The sequence below is a fragment of the Oncorhynchus masou genome, chromosome 9 (genome assembly GCF_036934945.1).
Source record: "Oncorhynchus masou masou isolate Uvic2021 chromosome 9, UVic_Omas_1.1, whole genome shotgun sequence".
Taxonomy (NCBI): Eukaryota; Metazoa; Chordata; class Actinopteri; order Salmoniformes; family Salmonidae; genus Oncorhynchus; species Oncorhynchus masou.
Window position 1 is genome coordinate 9,166,021 of NC_088220.1, and position 25,669 is coordinate 9,191,689.

General features: G+C 45.6%; 1 protein-coding gene across 1 annotated transcript; it reads left to right on the top strand.

The window, feature by feature from the left end:
• Positions 1–14,735: 14,735 nt before the first annotated feature.
• On the top strand, positions 14,736–25,062 carry LOC135545486 (ganglioside GM2 activator-like). Its single transcript, XM_064973117.1, has 4 exons — positions 14,736–15,037; positions 15,143–15,295; positions 22,230–22,412; positions 24,454–25,062. The coding sequence occupies exons 1-4, from the start codon at positions 14,939–14,941 to the stop codon at positions 24,610–24,612; spliced, it is 594 nt and encodes a 197-aa protein (XP_064829189.1). The 5' UTR covers positions 14,736–14,938; the 3' UTR covers positions 24,613–25,062.
• The last annotated feature ends 607 nt before the right edge of the window (positions 25,063–25,669 follow it).

Sequence of the window (25,669 nt, forward strand, 5' to 3'; positions counted from 1 at the left end):
GGGCTAAGCATCCTTTCTGGACTGACCACCGCAATCTGGAGTATATCCGGGCGGTGAGGAGACTGAATCCGCGTCAGGCTAGGTGGGCCATGTTCTTTACACGATTTAAATTTCCGATCTCTTATAGACCAGGTTCCCTTAACACTAAGTCCGACGCGCTGTCCCGTCTCTATGACAATGAGGACCGGTCCATCGATCCTACTCCCATTTTTCCAGCCTCTAGGCTGGTGGCTCTGGTGGTATGGGAGGTGGACGCCTCAACCCCCGGCGGATGTTGAGGTTGGAACCTGCGCCTTCACAGTGTCCGACTGGTCTCAGGTACGTGCCGCTTGGTGTCCGTGATCAATTGATTCGGTGGGCTCACACACTACCTTCTTCAGGTCATCCGGGGATTGCGAGGATAGTGCGGGGTCTTAGGGGGAAATACTGGTGGCCCACCTTAGCCAAGGACGTGAGGCTCTATGTCTCCTCCTGTTCGGTATGCGCCCAGAGTAAGGCTCCTAGGCACCTGCCTAGAGGGAAGTTACAGCCCCTCCCAATTCCACAACGGCCCTGGTCTCATCTATCGGTGGACTTTCTTACTGATCTTCCCCCATCTCAGGGGAACACTACCATTCTGGTCGTTGTGGATCGGTTCTCTAAATCCTGCCGTCTCCTCCCATTGCCTGATCTCCCTACGGCCCTACAGACTGCGGAGGCTCTATTTACCCACGTCTTCCGGCACTACGGGGTACCGGAGGACATCGTATCTGATCGAGGTCCCCAGTTCACGTCCCGGGTTTGGAGGGTGTTTATGGAGCGTCTGGGGGTCTCGGTCAGCCTTACCTCTGGTTGTCACCCCGAGAGTAATGGGCAGGTGGAGAGAGTGAACCAGGAAGTGGGTAGGTTTCTGAGGTTGTATTGCCAGGACCGGCCAGGAGAATGGGCGAGGTACGTCCCATGGGCGGAGTTGGCCCAGAACTCACTCTGTCACTCCTCCACAAACATGTCGCCATTTTAATGCATGCTGGAATACCAGCCGGTCCTGGCTCCGTGGAATCAGAGTCAGCCCGAAGCTCCTGCGGTGGAGTGGGTACAGCGCTCTAGGGAGACCTGGCGGGCAGTCCAGGACTCTCTCAAACAGGCCAGTGGATGGCAGAAGAAGAGCGCTGACCGCCACTGCAGTGAGGCCCCTGTGTTCGCACCAGGGGATAGGGTCTGGCTCTCGACCCAAAATATCTACCCTTCCGCCTGCCCTGCCGGAAGCTGGGGCCGCAGTGTGTGGGGCCATTTAAAGTCCTGAGGAGGAGAAACGAGGTGTGTTATAGATTGCAACTTCCCTCTTACTCTCAGTTCCGGGGGGGGTACTGTCACGAATCCCGCTGAAGGTGGCTCCTCTTCCTGTTGGGGCGGTGCTCTGCGGTCGTCGTCGCCGGCCTACTAGCTGCCACCGATCCCCTTTTCTGTTTCATTTAGTTGTGTCTGATTAGTTGCACCTGTTTTGTGTTTAGGTTTTGTTTCTGGGCTATTTAAACCCAGTAGGCCCGCCGGCTTTTGTGCGGGCTTGTTTCTCTGTTCGTTTTGTGGATGTGATATTTTTTGTATTTCTCCGGACTGTTTGTGTCCTGTTTTTGGGCCGGTCATTGTATGCGCCTGGTGTTTTGGCGTGACCTACTTTTCTCCTGAATAAATACAGTGGTCCTTTACCCTCTGCTCTCTGCGCCTGACTCCGCCCCCACTACTCCTAGAAGTCTCTCTGCCCCTGACTCCGCCCCCACTACTCCTAGAAGTCTCTCTGCACCTGACTCCGCCCCCACTACTCCTAGAAGTCTCTCTGCACCTGACTCCGCCCCCACTACTCCTAGATGTCGTAACAACATATCAAGACTGTTTCAAGCACAGCTTTTTAAATCTACGTAACATTGCAAAAATCAGAAACTTTCTGTCCAAAAATGATGCAGAAAAATGAACCCATGCTTTTGTCACTTCTAGGTTAGACTACTGCAATGGTCTACTTTCCGGCTACCCGGATAAAGCACTAAATAAACTTCAGATAGTGCTAAACATGGCTGCTAGAATATTTTTAAAAATATGCTAAAAATTTTATCATATTACTCCAGTGCTAGCCTCTCTACACTGGCTTCCTGTTAAGGAAAGGGCTGATTTTAAGGTTTTACTGCTAACCTACAAAGCATTACATGGGCTTGCTCCTACCTATCTTCCCGATTTGGTCCTGCCGTACATACCTACACACACGCTACGGTCACAAGTCAATTCTTTCTCTCTCTCGGAGGACCTGAGCCCTAGGACCATGCCTCAGGACTACCTGGCCTGATGACTCCTTGCTGACCCCAGTCCACCTGGCCGTGCTGCTGCTCCAGTTTCATCTGTTCTGCCTGCAGCTATGGAACCCTGACATGTTCACCGGACGTGCTACCTGTCCCAGACCTGCTATTTTCAACTCTCTCTTGAGACAGCAAGAGTGGTAGAGATACTCTGAATGATCGGCAATGAAAACTGACATTTACTCCTGAGGTGCTGACCTGTTGCACCATCGACAACCACTGTGATTATTATTATTTGACACTGCTAGTCATCTATGAACATTTGAACATCTTGGCCATGTTCTGTTATAATCTTCACCCGGCACAGCCAGAAGAGGACTTGACATCCCTCATAGCCTGGTTCCTCTCTAGGTTTCTTCCTAGATTCTGGCCTTTCTAGGGAGTTTTTCCTATCCACTGTGCTTCTACACCTGCATTGCTTGCTGTTTGGGGTTTTGGGCTGAGTTTCTGTACAGCACTTTGAGACATCCCCTGGTGTAAGAAGGGCTTTATAAATACATTTGATTTGATAATATGTAATTAAGGTATTAAGCATCATTAATAACATGCATTTAAGGTATTAAGCATAATTCATGCTATACAATTAAGGTGTTAAGCCCATTTTCATGCATGAGTTCCCCCTAGGGGGTGACACAGATGGAGCATTATATTAGAGCATTGGGCCAGTAAACCCGAAAGGTTGCTAGTTAGAATCTCCGAGCAAAGAAGGTGCAAATCCGGTTGATCTGCCCTTGAGCAAGACACTTACCCCTAATTACTCCAGGGTCGCTATCATCAATGGCTCATCTGTGGCCCCACTCTCCAAAAGTGTCTCATGGGATGCTGGGATATTCAAAATAAATATATATATATAACTTTCACACCTCAAACGCTTACAGGTTACCAACGTGTCTATGAAGTGAAACAGGACCAATATGAGCACCCCCTATTTGAACTAATCCCAGCCTTGTTGTCAGCTCCATTCCTAGTCAGAGGAGTCCAGGGAGGCCTTGATCCAATCTGGTTTGTTCTGATCCATTTAACCTACAGAGAGCTAACCTGGGCTGTACTGGTCCATTTAACCTACAGAGAGCCAATCTGGTTTGTTCTGGTCCATTTAACCTACAGAGAGCCAACCTGGGCTGTACTGGTCTATTTAACCTACAGAGAGCCAACCTGGGCTGTACTGGTCCATTTAACCTACAGAGAGCCAACCTGGGCTGTACTGGTCCATTTAACCTACAGAGAGCCAATCTGGTTTGTTCTGGTCCATTTAACCCACAGAGAGCCAACCTGGTCCATTTAACCTGTACTAGTCTGGTCCATTTAACCTACAGAGAGCCAACCTGGCCTGTACTGGTCTATTTAACCTACAGAGAGCCAACCTGGGCTGTACTGGTCCATTTAACCTACAGAGAGCCATGCTTGCCATTATGACCTATTTGAACTCTTTATTTTATTGAACCTTTATTTACCTACAATGACGGCCTACCAGAAGACAAAAGGCCTCCTGCGGGGTTGGGGGGCTGGGATTAAAAAATATGTAAATAAATGAAATACAAATTTAGGAAAATACACACATCACGACAGAGAGACAACACAACAATACAGTAAGAGAGACCTAAGACAACAACACAGCATGGTAGCAAGACATGACAACACAGCATGGTAGCAAAGCAACATGACAACATATGGTTGAGACAACAATACATCACACAAAGCAGCCACAACTGTCAGTAAGAGTGTCCATGATTGAGTCTTTGAATGAAGAGATGGAGATAAAACTGTCCAGTGTGAGTGTTTTTTGCAGCTCATTCCAGTCGCTAGCTGCAGCGAACTGAAAAGGCGAGCAACCCAGGGATGTGTGTGCTTTGGGGATCTTTAACAGAATGTGACCGGCAGAACGGGTGTTATATGTGGAGGATGAGGGCTGCAGTAGATATCTCAGATAGTGGGGAGTGAAGGGGTGTTATATGTGGAGGATGAGGGCTGCAGTAGATATCTCAGATCTGGGGGAGTGAGGTCTAAGAGGGTTTTATAAATAAGCATCAACCAGTGGGTCATTTACAGAGATTACTAGTTTACAGAGGAGTATAGAGTGCAGTGATGTGTCCTATAAGGAGCTCTGGTGGCAAATCTGAAGGCAGAATGGTAAAGAACATCTAGCCGCTCAAGAGCACCCTTTCCTGCCAATCTATAAATGATGTCTCCGTAATCTAGTATAGGTAGGATGGTCATCTGAATCAGGGTTAGTTTGGCAGCTGAGGTGAAAGAGGAGCGGAGAGAATACTATAGACATCAAGAAAGCCAGTCAGTTGATTATTGACAAGTTTTTCAACATTATTGATAAACAGGGCAAAATAGAAATAGGCCTATAACAGTTAGGATCAGCTTGATCTCCCCCTTTAAAGAAAGGACAAACTGTAGCTGCCTTCCAAGCAATGGGAACTTCCCCAGCAGAGATAGGCTTGGTGATGATAGGGGCAGCAACCTTGAAGAAGAAAGGGTCTAAACCATCTGACCCAGATGTTTTTAGGGGTCAAGTTTAAGGAGCTCCATTAGCACCTCGGACTCGGTGACCACCTGCATGGAGAAACTTTGTAGCAGGGCAGGGGAAAAGAGGGAGGAGCATCGGGGCTAGTCTCATTAGAAGGGGTGGGAGATGTGGAGATGTTGGACGGGCAAGGAGGCATGGCTGAGTCAAATAGGAATCCTGACTTTATGAAGTGGTGATTAAAGAGCTCATCCATGTGCTTCTTGTCAGTAACAACCACATCAACATTAAGGGACATGGGCAGCTTTGAGGAGGAGGGTTTATTCTCCAGGTCTTTAACAGTTTTCCAGAACTTCTTGGGGTTAGACCCACAGAGAGAGAACTGCTCCTTAAAGTAACTAACTTTGGCCTTCCTGTCACGCCTTGGTCTTAGTATTTTGTGTTTTAGTTAATTAGTTGGTCAGGCCAGGGTGTGACATGGGTTTATTGTTTGTTGTAATTCTTAGTGGGGTTTTTTAGTTATTGGGATTGTAGCTGATTAGGGGTGTGTGTTACATAGGTTTGGCTGCCTGAGGCGGTTCTCAATCAGAGTCAGGTGAGTTGTCTCTGATTATTTAGGTAGCCTGGGTTTCATTTGTATTTCGTGGGTGATTGTTCCTGTCTCTGTGTTAGTGTTCACCAGACAGGCTGTATAGGTTTTTCACGTTCCGTTTGTTGTTTTTGTTTTTTCATGTATTGTCGTTTGTTCTATTAATAAACATGAGTAACCAACACGCTGCATTTCGGTCCGACTCTCTTTCGGCAAACGAAGAACGCCGTTACACTTCCGGATAGCCTGAGTGCACTTATTTCTCATTTGTCTGAACGAGAACCAGTCAGCCTGAGTATGCGTGTGCCAAGTCTTTCATCAAATTCTTGAGGTGGAGTAACTCTGCAAGATCACGGTCGAACCAGGGGCTGAACCTGTCATTCGTATTTTCTTTATGGGGACGTGTTTGTTAACAATACCACTGAAAATAGAAAAAAAGAAGGTCCAAGCGTCTTCAACAGAGGGGATCAAGCTGATTCTATACCATTTTACAGAGGCCAGTTCATGAAGGAAAGCTTGCTCAGTAAAGTTTTTTACCAAGCGTCTACGACAAATCAGGACAGGTCATTTCAGTGAGTAGCCATTACAAACACAGGCTGTCAAACAGTGATCACTAAGGTCATTACAGAAAACACCAGACTGATACCTATCAGGATTATTTGTGAGGACAACATCTAGGAGTTGTCACGTTCTGACCTTAGTTCCTTTGTTTTGTCTTTGTTTTCGTATGGTCAGGGTGTGAGTTGGGGTGGGCAGTCTATGTTTGTTTTTCTAGGTTGGTTTTTGAGTTTGGCCTGGTATGGTTCTCAATCAGAGGCAGGTGTCGTTAGTTGTCTCTGATTGAGAATCATACTTAGTTAGCCTTTTTCCACCTGTGTTTCGTGGGTGTTTATTTTCTGTTTTGTGTCTTCACCAGACAGGACTGTTTCATTCTTCCTAGTTGTTATTTTGTTTAGTGTTCATTTAACATTACATTTAAGTCATTTAGCAGACGCTCTTATCCAGAGCGACTTACAAATTGGTGAATTCACCTTCTGACATCAGTGGAACAGCCACTTTACAATAGTGCATCTAAGTCATTTAAGGGGGGGGGGTGAGAAGGATTGCTTTATCCTATCCTAGGTATTCCTTGAAGAGGTGGGGTTTTGATTATATTAAAAATCATGAACACTTCCCACGCTGCACCTTGGTCCTCACCTTCTTCCACCGACGACGGCCATTACAGGAGTGTAGCCTTTTCTGGGTGTTTGGAGTCATACCTTGTGGGATTGGTAATAATCTGAGAGAGATTTGGGGAGTCCCATTGCTTTAGGACTTGGTCAGGTGCTTTAAGCATGTCCCAGTTTAGATCACCTAGTAGTAGTGTAAGGGGCCAGGAGAGAGTTTAGGGCAGGTAGAGTACAGGCCGGTGCTGACGGAGGACGATAACACCTAGTGACAGTCAACAGAGAGCTATTTGAAAATGTAATGCTTAAAATCAGCAAATCAAAATTGTTTGGGGACAGACTTGGTGGAGACAACCGAGCACTGAAGGTGATTCTTGGTAAAGATTGCCACTCCAAGATCTGTCTTGCCGAAAAAGGTTTTAGCCAGAAAGGTTAACATCAGTGTTCAAAACACTCTTCCTTAACCACGTCTCAGTAATGACCAACACATCTGGATTGGAGCTGTGAATAAACCTCTAGTGTTAATGTTCAGAATGCCCAGGCTTTTACGAGAGCAGAAATCAGTGAAGCAGATGTCAGAGTTGAATTGGGGTTAGCTACAGTAGATGGGCCAGGGAGTACTTGCACACTTCCAAATATCATCAGCAGTAATACAATCAAGGCATGTCAGAGAGTGTACTGAATAGTACTGTGCACAGTGATATACGGTTGTACAGGTCGGAACAGGCCTACATCATAGTTTACCATGATGGCTTTGGGGGTGGAACTGTTGTCACAGACAACAGTGGTTCAACTTCAGTACACATAATACAAATAAATTAAATATATTTAAATATATTTAACTATATCAGACCATGCACACACACACACACACACACACACAAACACACAAACACACAGACACAAACTCTCTCTCATACACACACATACACGCATATAAACACAAACAAACTCTCACACACACAAACCTTTGCTAGGAACTTTAATAATATCAAGTTTAATCTCATATGCAAGGTGCGCCATAGTCAGGTCTGCTAATGCATGCGGTCGACAGTCCGAGTGGCATTTTTTCAAAATCTTTTCCAACGTTTCACCAAAGGTTAAGGTGAGAGAAATGTAATCAATATTGCTTTCAATTAACAAAAAGATTAACGCAAACCATATGAATAAATTAACAATTATCATTCCCGCCAAGACTTATGCTTTATCACACTGACATTACAGTTAACCCACCATCTGTCTGACTCATGATGTGACAGTACAGTTAACCCAACATCTGTCTGACTCATGATGAGACAGTACAGTTAACCCACCATCTGTCTGACTCATGATGAGACAGTACAGTTAACCCACCATCTGTCTGACTCATGATGTGACAGTACAGTTAACCCACCATCTGTCTGACTCATGATGTGACAGTACAGTTAACCCACCATCTGTCTGACTCATGATGTGACAGTACAGTTAACCCACCATCTGTCTGACTCATGATGTGACAGTACAGTTAACCCACCATCTGTCTGACTCATGATGTGACAGTACAGTTAACCCACCATCTGTCTGACTCATGATGAGACAGTACAGTTAACCCACCATCTGTCTGACTCATGATGTGACAGTAACCCACCATCTGTCTGACTCATGATGAGACAATACAGTTAACCCACCATCTGTCTGACTCATGATGTGACAGTACAGTTAACCCACCATCTGTCTGACTCATGATGTGACAGTACAGTTAACCCACCATCTGTCTGACTCATGATGAGACAATACAGTTAACCCACCATCTGTCTGACTCATGATGTGACAGTACAGTTAACCCACCATCTGTCTGACTCATGAGGTAACATTTCCTCAATGGCTTGATAGCTATACTGTGATAGACTGGCCAGGAATATAACAAGAGGACTCCAACTTCAATATGTGCAGTTTTAATATGGAACAACATCAGAACCTTCCAATCACCTGTGCATAGCGCAACATGAAACAGTGTTACATGGGTAATAATGGGTAATAACAAGGGTTATACTGGGTAATAACAAGGGTAATAAAGGGTAATAACAAGGGTTATAATGGGTAATAACAAGGGTTATAATGGGTATTAACAGGGGTAATAATGAGTAATAACAAGGGTAATATGGGTAATAACAAGGGTAATAATGGGTAATAACAAGGGTTATAATGGGTAATAACAAGGGTTATACTGGGTAATAACAAGGGTTATACTGGGTAATAACAAGGGTAATAATGGGTAATGACACGGGTTATAATGGGTAATAACAAGGGTTATAATGGGAAATAACAAGGGTTATAATGGGTAATTACAAGGGTAATCATGGGTAATAATGACAGGAGGGTTCTATAGAGACATGGAAAACATGTGTTTTATATGGACTGACACGTATGAAGTTTCTGAAACATGTGAAGGAAGCTTTCACCTCAATACTGATACAGAGGTATTCAAAAGACAGTGAAGACCACAGTATAAAGAAGTGTGGCTTCACAGTGTGGTTTTACAGCGTGGCTTCACAGCATGGCTTCAACAGCATGGTTTTACAGCATGGCTTCAACAGCATGGTTTTACAGCGCGGTTTCCCAGCGTGGCTTCACAGCGTGGCTTCACAGCATGGCTTCAACAGCATGGTTTCACAGTGTGGTTTCACAGCGTGGCTTCAACAGTATGGCTTCAAAGCATAGCTTCAACAGCGTGGTTTCACAGCGTGGCTTCACAGCTGGACGAAGGTGGTAGAGACAGGTACCGAGGCTAAAGAGATGGGAGAAACATGTTTTGTTAAATCCTCTTCACACTGTTTAATGTCTGAGACAGAGAGGGAGGGAAGACGAGGAGAGACACGATTGATGGACGATCAGCTCAGACAATCAAAGGAAGAAAGATTTGGTGATGTGTCCCAACAGGTACCCTATTCCTTATTAGTGCACTCCTTTTGACCAGAACCTTGTATTATTATGCAATAATAGGGGAGTAAGGAAACAGGGTGCCATTTTGGACGCATTCTTGGTGATGCCAGAGAGAGGAGTCTGTCTGGTGTACCCTGTCCTACCTTCTGTCTGGTGTACCCTGCCCTACCGTCTGTCTGGTGTACCCTGTCCTACCGTCTGTCTGGTGTACCCTGTCTGTCTGTGTACCCTGTCCACCTTCTGTCTGGTGTACCCTGTCCTGTCTGTCTGGTGTACCCTGCCCTACCGTCTGTCTGGTGTACCCTGTCCGACAGTCTGTCTGGTGTACCCTGTCCTACCGTCTGTCTGGTGTACCCTGCCCTACCGTCTGTCTGGTGTACCCTGTCCTACCGTCTGTCTGGTCTGTCTGGTGTACCCTGTCCTACAGGTCTACGTCTGGTGACCCTGTCCTAGCCAATGTTGTCTTGTGTTGATTCTGTCTTGTACCCTGTCCTACCTAGTCTGTCTGTGTGTACCATCCCTACCGTCTGTCTGGTGTACCCTGTCCCTACCGTCTGTCTTGTGTACCTGTCTGTCCTACCGTCTGTCTGTGTGTACCCTGTCCTACCAGTCCTGTCTATGCTGTCTCATGGTTATTATTTTGTCTATAACTGTGAGTTCACTGTAGACCATAGTTAGTCATCTCTCCACTTTAGCAGTGGGAGCCTACATCTGGTGTACCCTGTGAGCCCAGGTTCAGTAATAATACCAGCTGCTACCGTCTGTCTGGTGTACCCTTTGTCCTCAGTATAAAACCGTCTGTCTGGTGTACCCTGCCCCCCATTATCAACAACCGTCTGTCTTGTGTACCATAATCTGTCCTACCGTCTGTCTGGTGTACCCTATATCCCTGATTGTGGACCGGAAACAGCGAACACCCCCCTATCCACATCGATGGAACAGTAGTGGTCTTAAGTGTACCCTGTCCTACCGTCTGTCTGGTGTACCCATGTCACCAAAAGCCTCACAAACCGACAGTCTGTCTGGTGTCACCCCTACGGTCCTGTCCCACCGTCTGTCTCTCAGGGTGTACCAGTCCTGTCCTATGCTGTCTCGTCTGTCCTGGTGTGTCCCTGTCCCACCAGTCTGTCTGGTGTACCCCTGTCCTGTCACCGTCTGTCCCACCAGCCCTGTCACTATGCTGTCGCAGTCTGGTGTACCCTGTCCTACCGTCTGTCTGGTGTATGCTGTCCAGGGTTATTAGCTGTCCCACCGTCTGTCTGGTGTACCATGTCCTACCGTCTGTCTGTGTACCCTGCGACTTGTATGCCTACCGTCTGTCTGGTGTACCCAAGTCCATGTCCAGTTCACCGTCTGTCTGGTGTACCCTGTCCTCACCGTCTGTCTGTGACTGGCGACCCTGCAAAAATCGCTGAAGTTGGAGACTTTTATCTCCCTCACCAACTTCAAACACTATCTGTCTGTCTGGTGTACCAGTATATGTCCTACCGTCTCCCCATACTGTTTTTATTTATTTATTTTTCTGCTCTTTTGCACACCAATATCTCTACCTGTACATGACCATCTGGTGTACCATGTCCTACCGTCTGTCTGGTGTACCCTGCCCTAACCGTCTGTCTGGTGTACCATGTGCAGGTGCCTGAGAACTTGTCTGTCTGGTGTACCCAGGGTTATTAGCTGTCCCACCGTCCTGTCACTGTCTTGCTGTCAGGGTTATTAGCTGTCCCCCTGTCCTGTCACCGTCTGTCTGGTGTACCCTGTCTCCTACCGTCTGTCTGGTGTACCCTGCCCTACCAGTCCTGTCTGTAGCTGTCCTGTCCTGTCACCGTCTGTCTGGTGTACCCTGCCCCACCGTCTGTCTGGTGTACCATGCCCACCGTCTGTCTGGTGTACCCTGCCCTACCGTCTGTCTGGTGTACCTGTCCGACCGTCTGTCTGGTGTACCCTGCCTATGCTACCGTCTGTCTGGTGTACCCTGTCCTACCGTCTGTCTGGTGTACCCTGTCCTACCGTCTGTCTGGTGTACCCTGTCCTACCGTCTGTCTGGTGTACCCTGTCCTACCGTCTGTCTGGTGTACCCTGCCCTACCGTCTGTCTGGTGTACCCTGTCCTACCGTCTGTCTGGTGTACCCTACTGTCCTGTCCCACCAGTCCTGTCCTATGCTGTCTCCTGTCCCACCAGTCTGTCTGGTGTACCCTGCCCTACCGTCTGTCTGGTGTACCCTGTCCTACCGTCTGTCTGGTGTACCCTGTCCTACCGTCTGTCTGGTGTACCCTGTCCTACCGTCTGTCTGGTGTACCCTGTCCTACCGTCTGTCTGGTGTACTCCCTGTCCCTACCGTCTGTCTGGTGTCCCCTGTCCTGTCCTCTGTCTGGTGTACTGTCCAACCATGTCCTGTCTGTCTGGTGTACCCTGTCCGACACCGTCTGTCTGGTGTACCCTGTCCTACCGTCTGTCTGGTGTACCCTGTCCTGTCCCACAGTCTGTCTGGTGTACCCTGTCCCTACAGTCTGTCTGGTGTACCCTGTAGCTGTCCCCCACCGTCTGTCTGGTGTACCCTGTCCGACAGTCTGTCTGGTGTACCCTGTCCTATGTCTGTCTCAGGGTTGTCTGTCCTAGTCTGTCTGTCCCACCAGTCCTGTCTGGATCTCCTACCGTCTGTCTGGTGTACCATATTAGCTCTTCCACCAGTCCTGTCACTATAACTGTCACACCAGCACTGTCTGTCTCAGGGTCTGTCAGCCTGTCACTAATTATTTAGTCCTGTCTGTCTTGTACCCTGTGACCGTTCTGGATCAAATGAGAGATTAGTTATAGCTGAACTGTCACTATGCTGTCTCAGGGTTCTGTCAGCCGGGAATGCTGTCACAGGGTTACAGTTCCACTATGCTGTCTCAGGTTATTAGCTGTCCCAAGGCCCTGTCACTATGTTGTCTCAGGGTTAACACAGCCCCAACTGTGCTCTTCAGGGTATAATCTGATTAGCCAATGTTGATATATCTGTCCCACCAGTCCTGTCACTATGCTGTCTCAGGGTTATTAGCTGTCCCACCAGTCCTGTATAATGCTGTCTCAGGGTTATTAACACAGTCCTGATACTATGCTGTCTCAGGGTTAGTAGCATCTCCTGTCCCACCAGTCCTTCACTATGCTGTCTCACCAGTCCTGTCACTATGCTGTCTCATGGTTATTAGCTGTCCCACCAGTCCTGTCACTATGCTGTCTCAGGGTTATTAGCTGTCCCACCAGTCCTGTCACTATGCTGTCTCAGGGTTATTAGCTGTCCCACCAGTCCTGTCACTATGCTGTCTCAGGGTTATTAGCTGTCCCACAGTCCTGTCGCTATGCTGTCTCAGGGTTATTAGCTGTCCCACCAGTCCTGTCACTTGTCCTGTCAATATGCTGTCTCAGGGTTATTAGCTGTCCCAGTCCTGTCCTGTCTCACCAGTCCTGTCACTATGCTGTCTCAGGGTTATTAGCTGTCCCACCAGTCCTGTCACTATGCTGTCACAAGCTGTCCCACCAGCCCTGTCACTATGCTGTCGCAGGGTTATTATCTGTCCCACCAACAGGCCTCATGGTTATTACTCAGTCACTATGCTGTCTCAGGGTTATTAGCTATCACACTTGTCACATGTGCCATGCTGTCTCAGGGTTATTAGCTGTCCCACCAGTCCTGTCACTATGCTGTCTCAGGGTTATTAGCTGTCCCACCAGTCCTGCCCTCGTCAAGTCGGCTGGCACTCTCTGCAGCAAACTGGATTCAATTTATCACAGACCCACCGTTTGGCTCCAGGTCATCTGTCCCAAGTCCATGCTCAGGGTTACTTGTATGTAATGCTGTCTCATGGCTGTCCCACCAGTCCTGTCACTATGCTGTCTCAGGGTTATTCAGTCCTGTCACTGGTCTCACCAGTCCTGTCACTATGCTGCTAGGTAAAGCTGTCCCATCTCAGTTCCTGGTCACTATGCTGCACAGGGTTATTAGCCCATCCTGTCACATGCTGCAGGTGTATCTCACTGATCTTCCCTAAAGCCAACACCTCATTTGGTCCGCCTTGCGTTCAGTACTCTGCTGCCTGTGACTGGAACGTCCCCCCAATATGCTGTCTCATCGCTGTCAAAGTTGGAGACTTTTATCTCCCACCAGTCCTGTCAATTCTGTCTCAGGGTTAAGCTGTCCCACAGTCCTGTCACTATGCTGTCTCAGGGTTATTAGCTGTCACCAACTTCAAACATCTGCTATCTGATCAGCTAACCGATCGCTGCAGCTGTACACAGTATATTGGTAAATAGCCCACCCATTTTCACCTACCTCATCCCCATACTGTTTTTATTTATTTATTTTTCTGCTCTTTTGCACACCAATATCTCTACCTGTACATGACCATCAATTTGCTGTCCAAACAGCCCTGTCACTATGCTGTCTCATGGTTATTAACTGTCCCACCAGTCCTGCCACTATGCTGTCTCAGGGTTATTAGATGTCCCACCAGTCCTGTCACTATGCTGTCCCACCAGTCCTATCACTATGCTGTCTTACCAGTCCTGTCACTATGCTGTTTCAGGGTTATTAGCTGTCCCACCAGTCCTGTCACTATGCTGTCTCAGGGTTATTAGCTGTCCCACCAGTCCTGTCACTATGCTGTCTCAGGGTTATTAGCTGTCCCACCAGTCCTGTCACTATGCTGTCTCAGGGTTATTAGCTGTCCCACCAGTCCTGTCACTATGCTGTCACAGGGTTATTAGCTGTCCCACCAGTCCTGTCACTATGCTGTCTCAGGGTTATTAGCTGTCCCACCAGTCCTGTCACTATGCTGTCTCAGGGTTATTAGCTGTCCCACCAGTCCTGTCACTATGCTGTCTCAGGGTTATTAATATAATAATAATAATAATATATCCCATTTAGCAGACGCTTTTGTCCAAAGCGACTTACAAGTCGGCTGGGGCCACTACTTTTACATATGGGTGGCCCCAGCGGGAATCGAACCCACGACGCTTGGCGTTGCAAGCGCCATGTTCTACCGACTGAGCCACACAGGACTAAACTTCTGACTGTGGGAAGATTCCAATTTTTTAATTCTTCGCGTCTTCTCTCCACTCGCCTCCTTCTCAAACCCCATTGGATGAGAGTGCCAGAGGTCCCGCCCATCTGACTTTCTCGTACAATAAGTTTTGAGAAAAAGGAGAGAAGAGCGAAGGAAACAATTAAGATTTGTCCGTTGACATTTGCGCCGGCTTTATGGAGTCTGTCACGTGACGAGCGTCCAGTTTGCGTTGACAAACACGGAAGTGGGACTGAAATGTGAAAACACATCTTTGTCGCATTGCCTCACAAAGTGTTATGACACAGTCGTTACCGATTCTTTTTAAAACGTGCACAATCTTAGTTTACGCGATTTCTGCTGTTATTTTGAATGAACCGTAATTATTTATAGTTCTGCTGTAGAGTAGATTAGCACAATGAAGAACTGTATTGCTGCTGTGATAACACTATGCATTGTAATGCAGGTGAATGACGCTTTGGATTTCGAGAAAACGCGCACCGCATATTCTGCAAAGGCGAGTGAAATATCTGTAAATGTATTAAAATGTTGTTCAGTAACCTACGCTATCAATTCACTATGTATGGTATAGTAACATAGACTATTCAATACTATTGCACAGATCTTTGGGTTCTCATGGGAGAACTGCGGTAAGCCAGACGACCCAGCGGTTCTGAAGACCCTAACCCTGTCCCCGGACCCCATCACAGTTCCAGGGGACCTAACGGCCAGTGCGTCCGGGAACACAACGGTCGAGCTGGCCGCTCCCCTCGCTGTTAGTACTAAGCATACACCAAGGGTCTCCTCCTAAAATGCTCAAATGAGATCTTGAATGCTATTTGATTACTTATGAAGTATACGGATTTGTTTAGGTAGCTAGCAGTGGTGGAAAAGGTACACAATTGTCATAGTTAATAAAAGTAAATATACCTTGTTAGAAAATTACTCAAGTGAAAGTGAAAATGACCCAGTAAAATACTAGTTGAATAAAAATCTAAAAGTATTTGGATTTAAATATACTTAAGTATCACAAGTAAATGTAATTGCTAAAATATGCTTAAGTATCAAGAGTAAAAGTACAAGTTTAAATAATTTAAAAATCCTTATATAAAACAAACCAGGTGGAATTTGCTTTTTTTATATATATATATATATATATATATATATATCTACAGATAGCCAGGGACATGCTCCAACATCATTTACAAACAAAGCATGTGTTTAGTGAGTCCGCCAGATCAGGGGCAGTAGGGATGACCAAGGATGTTCTCTTGATAAGTGTGTGAATAAGGCAATTTTCCTGTCCTGCTAAAGGAAAATGTATGGTGTAAAATGTACATAATTTTCTTTAGGAATGTAGCGAAGGAAAAGTAGTCAACAATATCAATAGTACAGATATCCCCCAAAATTACTAATGTTGTACTTTAAAGTATTTTTACTTAATGACTTTACAGTGCTGGTAGCTAGTGAAAGGTAATTAACCAATTCGTTTTTGAGGTAGGCATATGGTATTGCCTGTCTTTTTAGTATATACATATATATATATATATAGAATGAATAGGCTCTTGGTGGATAAAATGGCCACAGTGAAAGCCAGTTATACACACTATAGCCCTAATAAATAAGATACCATCAGTTCTTCCTGAAAAACTTACCAACAGAATTGAAAGCTGTTACTTAGCCATTTCAGTCTGTAGGCCTATTCAGACATGTGAGAGCCTATTCCACTTTGTCTGTGTGTGTCTATTGTTGGCTCCGAGTGCTTCTGGGGGGTTCTGGGTAGTTCTGGGTGGCTCTGGGTGCTTCTGGGTGCTGTGTTGTTAAACAGGTAGAAACTTGCCTGCAGAAGGTTTGTCTGACTCACTGATCCCATGAGCTTCATGTGAGCAGCTCACCACATAAACCCCACTCTGCTGCACTGATGACCCAAATAGATATGAAATGTACAGTATACTTCCTGATACAATGCTCACCCTTAAATCAAATCAAATGTATTTATATAGCCCTTCGTACATCAGCTGATATCTCAAAGTGCTGTTCAGAAACCCAGCCTAAAACCCCAAACAGCAAGCAATGCAGGTGTAGAAGCACGGTGGTTAGGAAAAACTCCCTAGAAAGGCCAAAACCTAGGAAGAAACCTAGAGAGGAACCAGGCTATGTGGGGTGGCCAGTCCTCTTCTGGCTGTGCCGGGTAGAGATTATAACAGAACATGGCCAAGATGTTCAAATGTTCATAAATGACCAGCATGGTCGAATAATAATAAGGCAGAACAGTTGAAACTGGAGCAGCAGCACGGCCAGGTGGACTGGGGACAGCAAGGAGTCATCATGTCAGGTAGTCCTGGGGCATGGTCCTAGGGCTCAGGTCCTCCGAGAGAGAGAAAGAAAGAGAATTAGAGAGAGCATATGTGGGGTGGCCAGTCCTCTTCCGGCTGTGCCGGGTAGAGATTTTAACAGAACATGGCCAAGATGTTCAAATGTTCATAAATGACCAGCATGGTCGAATAATAATAAGGTAGAACAGTTGAAACTGGAGCAGCAGCACGGCCAGGTGGACTGGGGACAGCAAGGAGTCATCATGTCAGGTAGTCCTGGGGCATGGTCCTAGGGCTCAGGTCCTCCGAGAGAGAGAAGGAGAGAATTAGAGAACGCACACTTAGATTCACACAGGACACCGAATTGGACAGGAGAAGTACTCCAGATATAACAAACTGACCCCAGCCCCCTGACACATAAACTACTGCAGCATAAATACTGGAGGCTGAGACAGGAGGGGTCAGGAGACACTGTGGCCCCATCCGAGGACACCCCCGGACAGGGCCAAACAGGAAGGATATAACCCCACCCACTTTGCCAAAGCACAGCCCCCACACCACTAGAGGGATATCTTCAACCACCAACTTACCATCCTGAGACAAAGCTGAGTATAGCCCGCAAAGATCTCCGCCATGGCACAACCCAAGGGGGGGTGCCAACCCAGACAGGATGACCACATCAGTGAATCAACCCACTCAGGTGACGCACCCCCTCCAGGGACGGCATGAGAGAGCCCCAGTAAGCCAGTGACTCAGCCCCTGTGATAGGGTTAGAGGCAGAGAATCGCAGTGGAAAGAGGTGAACCGGCCAGGCAGAGACAGCAAGGGTGTTCGTTGCTCCAGAGCCTTTCCGTTCACCTTCACACTCCTGGGCCAGACTACACTCAATCATATGACCCACTGAAGAGATGAGTCTTCAGTAAAGACTTAAAGGTTGAGACCGAGTTTGCGTCTCTGACATGGGTAGGTGAAAGCCCTGCCTCCAGCTGTTTGCTTTGAAATTCTAGGGACAATTAGGAGGCCTGCGTCTTGTGACCGTAGCGTACGTGTAGGTATGTACGGCAGGACCAAATCAGAGAGATAGGTAGGAGCAAGCCCATGTAATGCTTTGTAGGTTAGCAGTAAAACCTTGAAATCAGCCCTTGCTTTGACAGGAAGCCAGTGTAGGGAGGCTAGCACTGGAGTAATATGATCAAATGTTTGGGTTCTAGTCAGGATTCTAGCAGCCGTATTTAGCACTAACTGAAGTTTATTTAGTGCTTTATCCGGGTAGCCGGAAAGTAGAGCATTGCAGTAGTCTAACCTAGAAGTGACAAAAGCATGGATTAATTTTTCTGCATCATTTTTGGACAGAAAGTTTCTGATTTTTGCAATGTTACGTAGATGGAAAAAAGCTGTCCTTGAAATGGTCTTGATATGTTCTTCAAAAGAGAGATCAGGGTCCAGAGTAACGCCGAGGTCCTTCACAGTTTTATTTGAGACGACTGTACAACAATTAAGATTAATTGTCAGATTCAACAGAAGATCTCTTTGTTTCTTGGGACCTAGAACAAGCATCTCTGTTTTGTCCAAGTTTAAAATTAGAAAGTTTGCAGCCATCCACTTCCTTATGTCTAAAACACATGCTTCTAGCAAGGGCAATTTTGGGGCTTCACCATGTTTCATTGAAATGTACAGCTGTGTGTCATCCGCATAGCAGTGAAAGTTAACATTATGTTTTCGAATAACATCCCCAAGAGGTAAAATATATAGTGAAAACAATAGTGGTCCTAAAACGGAACCTTGAGGAACACCGTTTGCAATTGCAAACGTAATAAAATGGTGGTCCGATAGTCCAGGATTATGAGGAAAAACATTAAGATCCACAACATTTATTCCATGGGACAAAACTACAGTGCCTTGCGAAAGTATTCGCGAAAGTATTCACCTTTTGCCACATTTCAGGCTTCAAACATAAAGATATAAAACTGTATTTTTTTGTGAAGAATCAACAAGAAGTGGGACACAATCATGAAGTGGAACGACATTTATTGGATATTCCAAACTTTTTTAACAAATCAAAAACTGAAAAATTGGGCGTGCAAAATTATTCAGCCCCCTTAAGTTAATACTTTGTAGCACCACCTTTTGCTGCGATTACAGCTGTAAGTCGCTTGGGGTATGTCTCTATCAGTTTTGCACATCGAGAGACTGAAATTTGTTCCCATTCCTCCTTGCAAAATAGCTCGAGCTCAGTGAGGTTGGATGGAGAGCATTTGTGAACAGCAGTTTTCAGTTATTTCCACATATTCTCGATTGGATTCAGGTCTGGACTTTGACTTGGCCATTCTAACACCTGGATATGTTTATTTTTGAACCATTCCATTGTAGATTTTGCTTTATGTTTTGGATCATTGTCTTGTTGGAAGACAAATCTCCGTCCCAGTCTCAGGTCTTTTGCAGACTCCATCAGGTTTTCTTCCAGAATGGTCCTGTATTTGGCTCCATCCATCTTCCCATCAATTTTAACCATCTTCCCTGTCCCTGCTGAAGAAAAGCAGGCCCAAACCATGATGCTGCCACCACCATGTTTGACAGTGGGGATGGGGTGGTCAGGGTGATGAGCTGTGTTGCTTTTACGCCAAACATAACATTTTGCATTGTTGCCAAAAAGTTCAATTTTGGTTTCATCTGACCCAGAGCACCTTCTTCCACATGTTTGGTGTGTCTCCCAGGTGGCTTGTGGCAAACTTTAAATGACACTTTTTATGGATATCTTTAAGAAATGGCTTTCTTCTTGCCACTCTTCCATAAAGGCCAGATTTGTGCAATATACGACTGATTGTTGTCCTATGGACAGAGTCTCCCACCTCAGCTGTAGATCGCTGCAGTTCATCTAGAGTGATCATGGGCCTCTTGGCTGCATCTCTGATCAGTCTTCTCCTTGTATGAGCTGAAAGTTTAGAGGGACGACCAGGTCTTGGTAGATTTGCAGTGGTCTGATACTCCTTCCATTTCAATATTATCGCTTGCACAGTGCTCCTTGGGATGTTTAAAGCTTGGGAAATCTTTTTGTATCCAAATCCGGCTTTAAACTTCTTCACAACAGTATCTCGGACCTGCCTGGTGTGTTCCTTGTTCTTCATGATGCTCTCTGCGCTTTTAACGGACCTCTGAGACTATCACAGTGCAAGTGCATTTATACGGAGACTTGATTACACACAGGTGGATTGTATTTATCATCATTAGTCATTTAGGTCAACATTGGATCATTCAGAGATCCTCACTGAACTTCTGGAGAGAGTTTGCTGCACTGAAAGTAAAGGGGCTGAATATTTTTGCACGCCCAATTTTTCAGTTTTTGATTTGTTAAAAAGTTTGAAATATCCAATAAATGTCGTTCCACTTCATGATTGTGTCCCACTTGTTGTTGATTCTTCACAAAAAAATACAGTTTTATATATTTATGTTTGAAGCCTGAAATGTGGCAAAAGGTCGCAAAGTTCAAGGGGGCGAATACTTTCGCAAGGCACTGTAGGTCCAGCGTATGACTGTGACAGTGAGTGCGTCCAGAGACATGTTGGACAAAACCCACTGAGTTGATGATGGCTCCGAAAGCCTTTTGGAGTGGGTCTGTGGACTTTTCCATGTGAATATTAAAGTCACCAAAGATTAGAATATTATCTGCTATGACTACAAGGTCCGATAGGAATTCAGGGAACTCCGTGAGGAACGCTGTATATGGCCCAGGGGGCCTGTAAACAGTAGCTATAAAAAGTGATTGAGTAGGCTGCATAGATTTCATGACTAGAAGCTCAAAAGAAAACGTCATTTTTTTTTGTAAATTGAAATTTGCCATCGTAAATGTTAGCAACACCTCCACCTTTGCGGGATGCACGGGGGATATGGTCACTAGTGTAACCAGGAGGTGAGGCCTCATTTAACACAGTAAATTCATCAGGCTTAAGCCATGTTTCAGTCAGGCCAATCACATCAAGATTATGATCAGTGATTAGTTCATTGACTATAATTGCCTTTGAAGTAAGGGATCTAACATTAAGTAGCCCTATTTTGAGATGTGAGGTATCATGATCTCTTTCAATAACGACAGGAATGGAGGTGGTCTTTATCCTAGTGAGATTGCTAAGGCGAACACCGCCATGTTTAGTTTTGCCCAACCTAGGTCGGGGCACAGACACGGTCTCAATGGTGATAGCTGAGCTGACTACACTGACAATGTAGAGTTCACAAGAGAAGGGATGGCATTGACATTGGTGTTGGCAATGTTCTGATCAAGAATGCACCAATATTGTTGCATTTTGAAAGTTTTTGCAACAGACGTACTAGAAATTCTGTTGTTGCTGAACTTGAATTGCTTTAGTTGATGCAATGCATATGTAACGGGTATGAAATGGCTAGCTAGTTAGCGGTGGTGCGCGCTAATAGCGTTTCAATCAGTGACGTCACTTGCTCTGAGACCTTGAAGTAGTGGTTCCCCTTTGCTCTGCAAGGGCCGTGGCTTTTGTGGAGCGATGGGTAACGATGCTTCGTGGGAGGCAGTTGTTGATGTGTGCAGAGGGTCCCTGGGTCGAACCCGGGTCGGGGCGAGGGGACGGACGTGAAGTTATACTGTTGCACATAGAAGAGTGACTTAATTGTTCTTCTTAGAAATCAATTTCTTAGATCACAGTGCCAGATTATCATCTTCCTTCCCTACCAAGTAAAAAAAGCAGTAACTGCTCATAGTGTGGAACTGAGAAAAATGCCTTTTATTTACCTTGGTTTTACAGTAACTTTATACAGTTACTGCTAACATGACCCCCATTTTCTCCAAAACACAATACAAAAGAGGCAGGATACTTGTCCACATGATTAAGCATATATTTAATGTAGCAAAAATGACATGAACTAATTTTCGACCAAATGAGCAGTTACTGCCTTTTAGCTTGGTAGGGCAGTAATAGCCTACCCAGAATTCTTTCTAACATTGCAGAATTCCAATGGTGACATCATTGCAAGAGAAGAATATAACCGTTTCTTCTTTGCTGTAAACGACTAGGGCACAATGTTCAAGTGAAGAATAGCTGGGCATTAGACACGGCTTTAAAACACCTTGGCACTGGTCTGATGCTCTCCTCTTCAGGTAACCTGGCCACGCTTGGTGGTACAACTGTAAAATATAGTTTCATTGACACTTGTTATTTTTAATGATACTTTGCTTTTCATAACATCCTGGTCCTATTTAGGATGCATATTGGCCAGTCAAAGGTCAAACAGTAGTTAAATAACAGTATTTTGTCCATAGGTAAATGTAACCTTGTGATGGCCTACCTTGTGGATAGGTGCACTGTTACTGTAGCCTACAATGTTTTTCCAGACATCCCACTTAACTGGCCCTATGTATTTCTCTTTTAGGTGAATGTGACCCTGGAGAAGGAGGTGGCAGGGTTCTGGGTCATGGTCCCATGTCTGGAAGAGATAGGAAGCTGCCATTACACAGACGGCTGTGACCTGCTCAACCAGCTGATACCGCCAGGACAGGACTGTCCTGAACCTCTACACACCTACGGCATCCCCTGCCACTGTCCCTTTAAAGCTGTGAGTCTATACTGTAGTTCATCCCCTGTCCACTGTCCCTTTAAAGCTGTGAGTCTATACTGTAGTACATCCCCTGCCACTGTCCCTTTAAAGCTGTGAGTCTATACTGTAGTCCATCCCCTGTCCACTGTCCCTTTAAAGCTGTGAGTCTATACTGTAGTCCATCCCCTGTCCACTGTCCCTTTAAAGCTGTGAGTCTATACTGTAGTCCATCCCCTGCCACTGTCCCTTTAAAGCTGTGAGTCTATACTGTATTCCATACCCTGTCCACTGTCCCTTTAAAGCTGTGAGTCTATACTGTAGTCCATCCCCTGCCACTGTCCCTTTAAAGCTGTGAGTCTATACTGTAGTCCATCCCCTGTCCACTGTCCCTTTAAAGCTGTGAGTCTATACTGTAGTCCATCCCCTGCCCACTGTCCCTTTAAAGCTGTGAGTCTATACTGTAGTCCATACCCTGCCCACTGTCCCTTTAAAGCTGTGAGTCTATACTGTATTCCATCCCCTGCCCACTGTCCCTTTAAAGCTGTGAGTCTATACTGTAGTCCATCCCCTGCCCACTGTCCCTTTAAAGCTGTCCATCCCCTGCCCACTGTCCCTTTAAAGCTGTGAGTCTATACTGTAGTCCATCCCCTGTCCACTGTCCCTTTAAAGCTGTGAGTCTATACTAGTCCATCCCCCTGTCCACTGTCCCTTTAAAGCTGTGAGTCTATACTGTAGTCCATCCCCTGCCCACTGTCCCTTTAAAGCTGTGAGTCTATACTGTATTCCATCCCCTGCCCACTGTCCCTTTAAAGCTGTGAGTCTATAGTCCATCCCCTGCCCACTGTCCCTTTAAAGCTGTGAGTCTATAGTATTCCATCCCCTGCCCACTGTCCCTTTAAAGCTGTGAGTCTATACTGTATTCCATCCCCTCCACTGTCCCTGTAGTCCATCCCTGCCCACTGTCCCTTTAAAGCTGTGAGTCTATACTGTAGTCCATCCCCTGCCCACTGTCCCTTTAAAGCTGTGAGTCTATACTGTAGTCCATCCCCTGCCACTGTCCCTTTAAAGCTGTGAGTCTATACTCCATCCCCTGCCCACTGTCCCTTTAAATGTAGTCCATCCCCTGCCCACTGTCCCTTTAAAGCTGTGAGTCTATACTGTATCCATCCCCTGCCCCTGTCCCTTTAAAGCTGTGAGTCTATACTGTAGTCCATCCCCTGCCACTGTCCCTTTAAAGCTGTGAGTCTATACTGTTGTCCACCCCTGCCCACTGTCCCTTTAAAGATGTGAGTCTATACTGTAGTCCATCCCCTGCCACTGTCCCTTTAAAGCTGTGAGTCTCGAGTTTGTGCCCAGTGTTCATTAAAGATGGAGTCTATAATTTGAAACCATTTTGCTATGAAAAATGATCATTAGGGCACAATAATTTGAAACCATTTTTGCTATGAAAAATGATCATGGTTGTTCCTGGTCCCTCTATAGGCATATCTGTCCATTTTCTTCCATTTGGTACCTTTTGAACACAACCCTCCTACATGGTATGTGATGTAGAACATACCTGTTATTCAGTGGTTACAGCTTAGGCTACTTCCCTCTTTCATATCCTCATCAGTGCAATGTAGTGAATGTCTGTTGATAGCACTGTGCATGATCATGATTGGTAACAGAGTGCTGTTTGTTGAACAGCAGCTAGCCAAACAACAAAACGTTCTCTGAATGTTTTGAACATTTGCACTTAGCGTTCTGTTGCTCAGTACTCATTCTGTTTTTCCTCAAGGATACGTTTTTTTCTGTTTACTCAATGTCTACTGTGTTCAAATGACCTATTTTCTCTCTCCTGAGGTTGCATAACTTTTCTATACAGTAAAACGTGCTTCACTCAAAGGCTGTGTCCCAAATGACACCGTATCCCTGTATATACTTTGACCATGGTGCACTAACTTTGAATAGAGCCCTATGGGCCTTGGTCATACGTAGTGCACTTTATAGGGTATAGGATGCCATTTGGGATGAAGTGGAAGTGTATTGGTTGAAACCTCTATTTCCTGTCTGTTCTAAGGGGGTATACACACTACCAGAGTCAGACTTCTACCTCCCTGACATTGACCTGCCCTACTGGCTGACCAACGGATTCTACAGAGTACAAGGAGTGCTGGGAGCTATGGGCAAAGAACTGGGCTGCCTCAAAATCACCTTCTCTGTCCACTCTAATAACTAAATGATGGATACATGACCTTCTCTGTCCACTCTAATAACTAAATGATGGATAAATGACCTTCTCTTTCCACTCTAATAACTAAATAATGGATAAATGACCTTCTCTGCCCACTCTAATGACTAAATGATGGATAAATGACCTTCTCTGCCCACTCTAGTTAAATGATGGATAAATGACCTTCTCTGCCCACTCTAGTTAAATGGTGGATAAATGACCTTCTCTGCCCACTCTAGTTAAATGGTGGATAAATGACCTTCTCTGCCCACTCTAGTTAAATGGTGGATAAATGACCTTCTCTGCCCACTCTAGTTAAATGGTGGATAAATGACCTTCTCTGCCCACTCTAGTTAAATGGTGGATAAATGACCTTCTCTGCCCACTCTAGTTAAATGGTGGATAAATGACCTTCTCTGCCCACTCTAGTTAAATGGTGGATAAATGACCTTCTCTGCCCACTCTAGTTAAATGGATAAATGGATAAAATGGATAAATGACCTTCTCTGCCCACTCTAGTTAAATGGTGGATAAATTACCTTCTCTGCCCACTCTAGTTAAATGGTGGATAAATGACCTTCTCTGCCCACTCTAGTTTAATGGTGGACACAGGGAACATTATGTACCATTCAATGAGCTGGTGTACTGACATTTTGTCTTCTTTATTCTGAAGGGAACATCTGCTCTCATCTCTTCTCATCTCATCAAACCGCCAATTGAGAACTGGGCCTGTATACACAAAGCCTCTCAGAGTAGGAGTGCTGCTCTAGGATCAGTTTTACCTTGACAATCGTAATGAATAAGAGAGGGGGACCTGATCCTAGATCAGTACTCTAAAACGCTTTGTGGATACTGGCCCTGTACCAAACAAGCAGTAACTGAGCTGCTACTGTAGTGGTGCTGTAGTTTAAGGATACGATTCAGACTCACTTTCAGGTAAAACAGTTGAGTGATTTTGCACGGCTTGCTACTGTACTGCTATGAACTTGTCAGAACCATTATGATTATTTTTCATCATGTTTTACACTGTCTTTTTTATGCAGAATCATTTTTTATTAGATTT

Bases quoted from the DNA above. Each gene is read 5' to 3' on its own strand.
- LOC135545486 (XM_064973117.1), top strand. From the start codon at position 14,939: ATGAAGAACTGTATTGCTGCTGTGATAACACTATGCATTGTAATGCAG. The intron at 15,038-15,142 runs GCGAGTGAAATA...ACTATTGCACAG, and splicing joins GCACCGCATATTCTGCAAAG to ATCTTTGGGTTCTCATGGGA. The intron at 22,413-24,453 runs GTGAGTCTATAC...GTCTGTTCTAAG, and splicing joins GCCACTGTCCCTTTAAAGCT to GGGGTATACACACTACCAGA.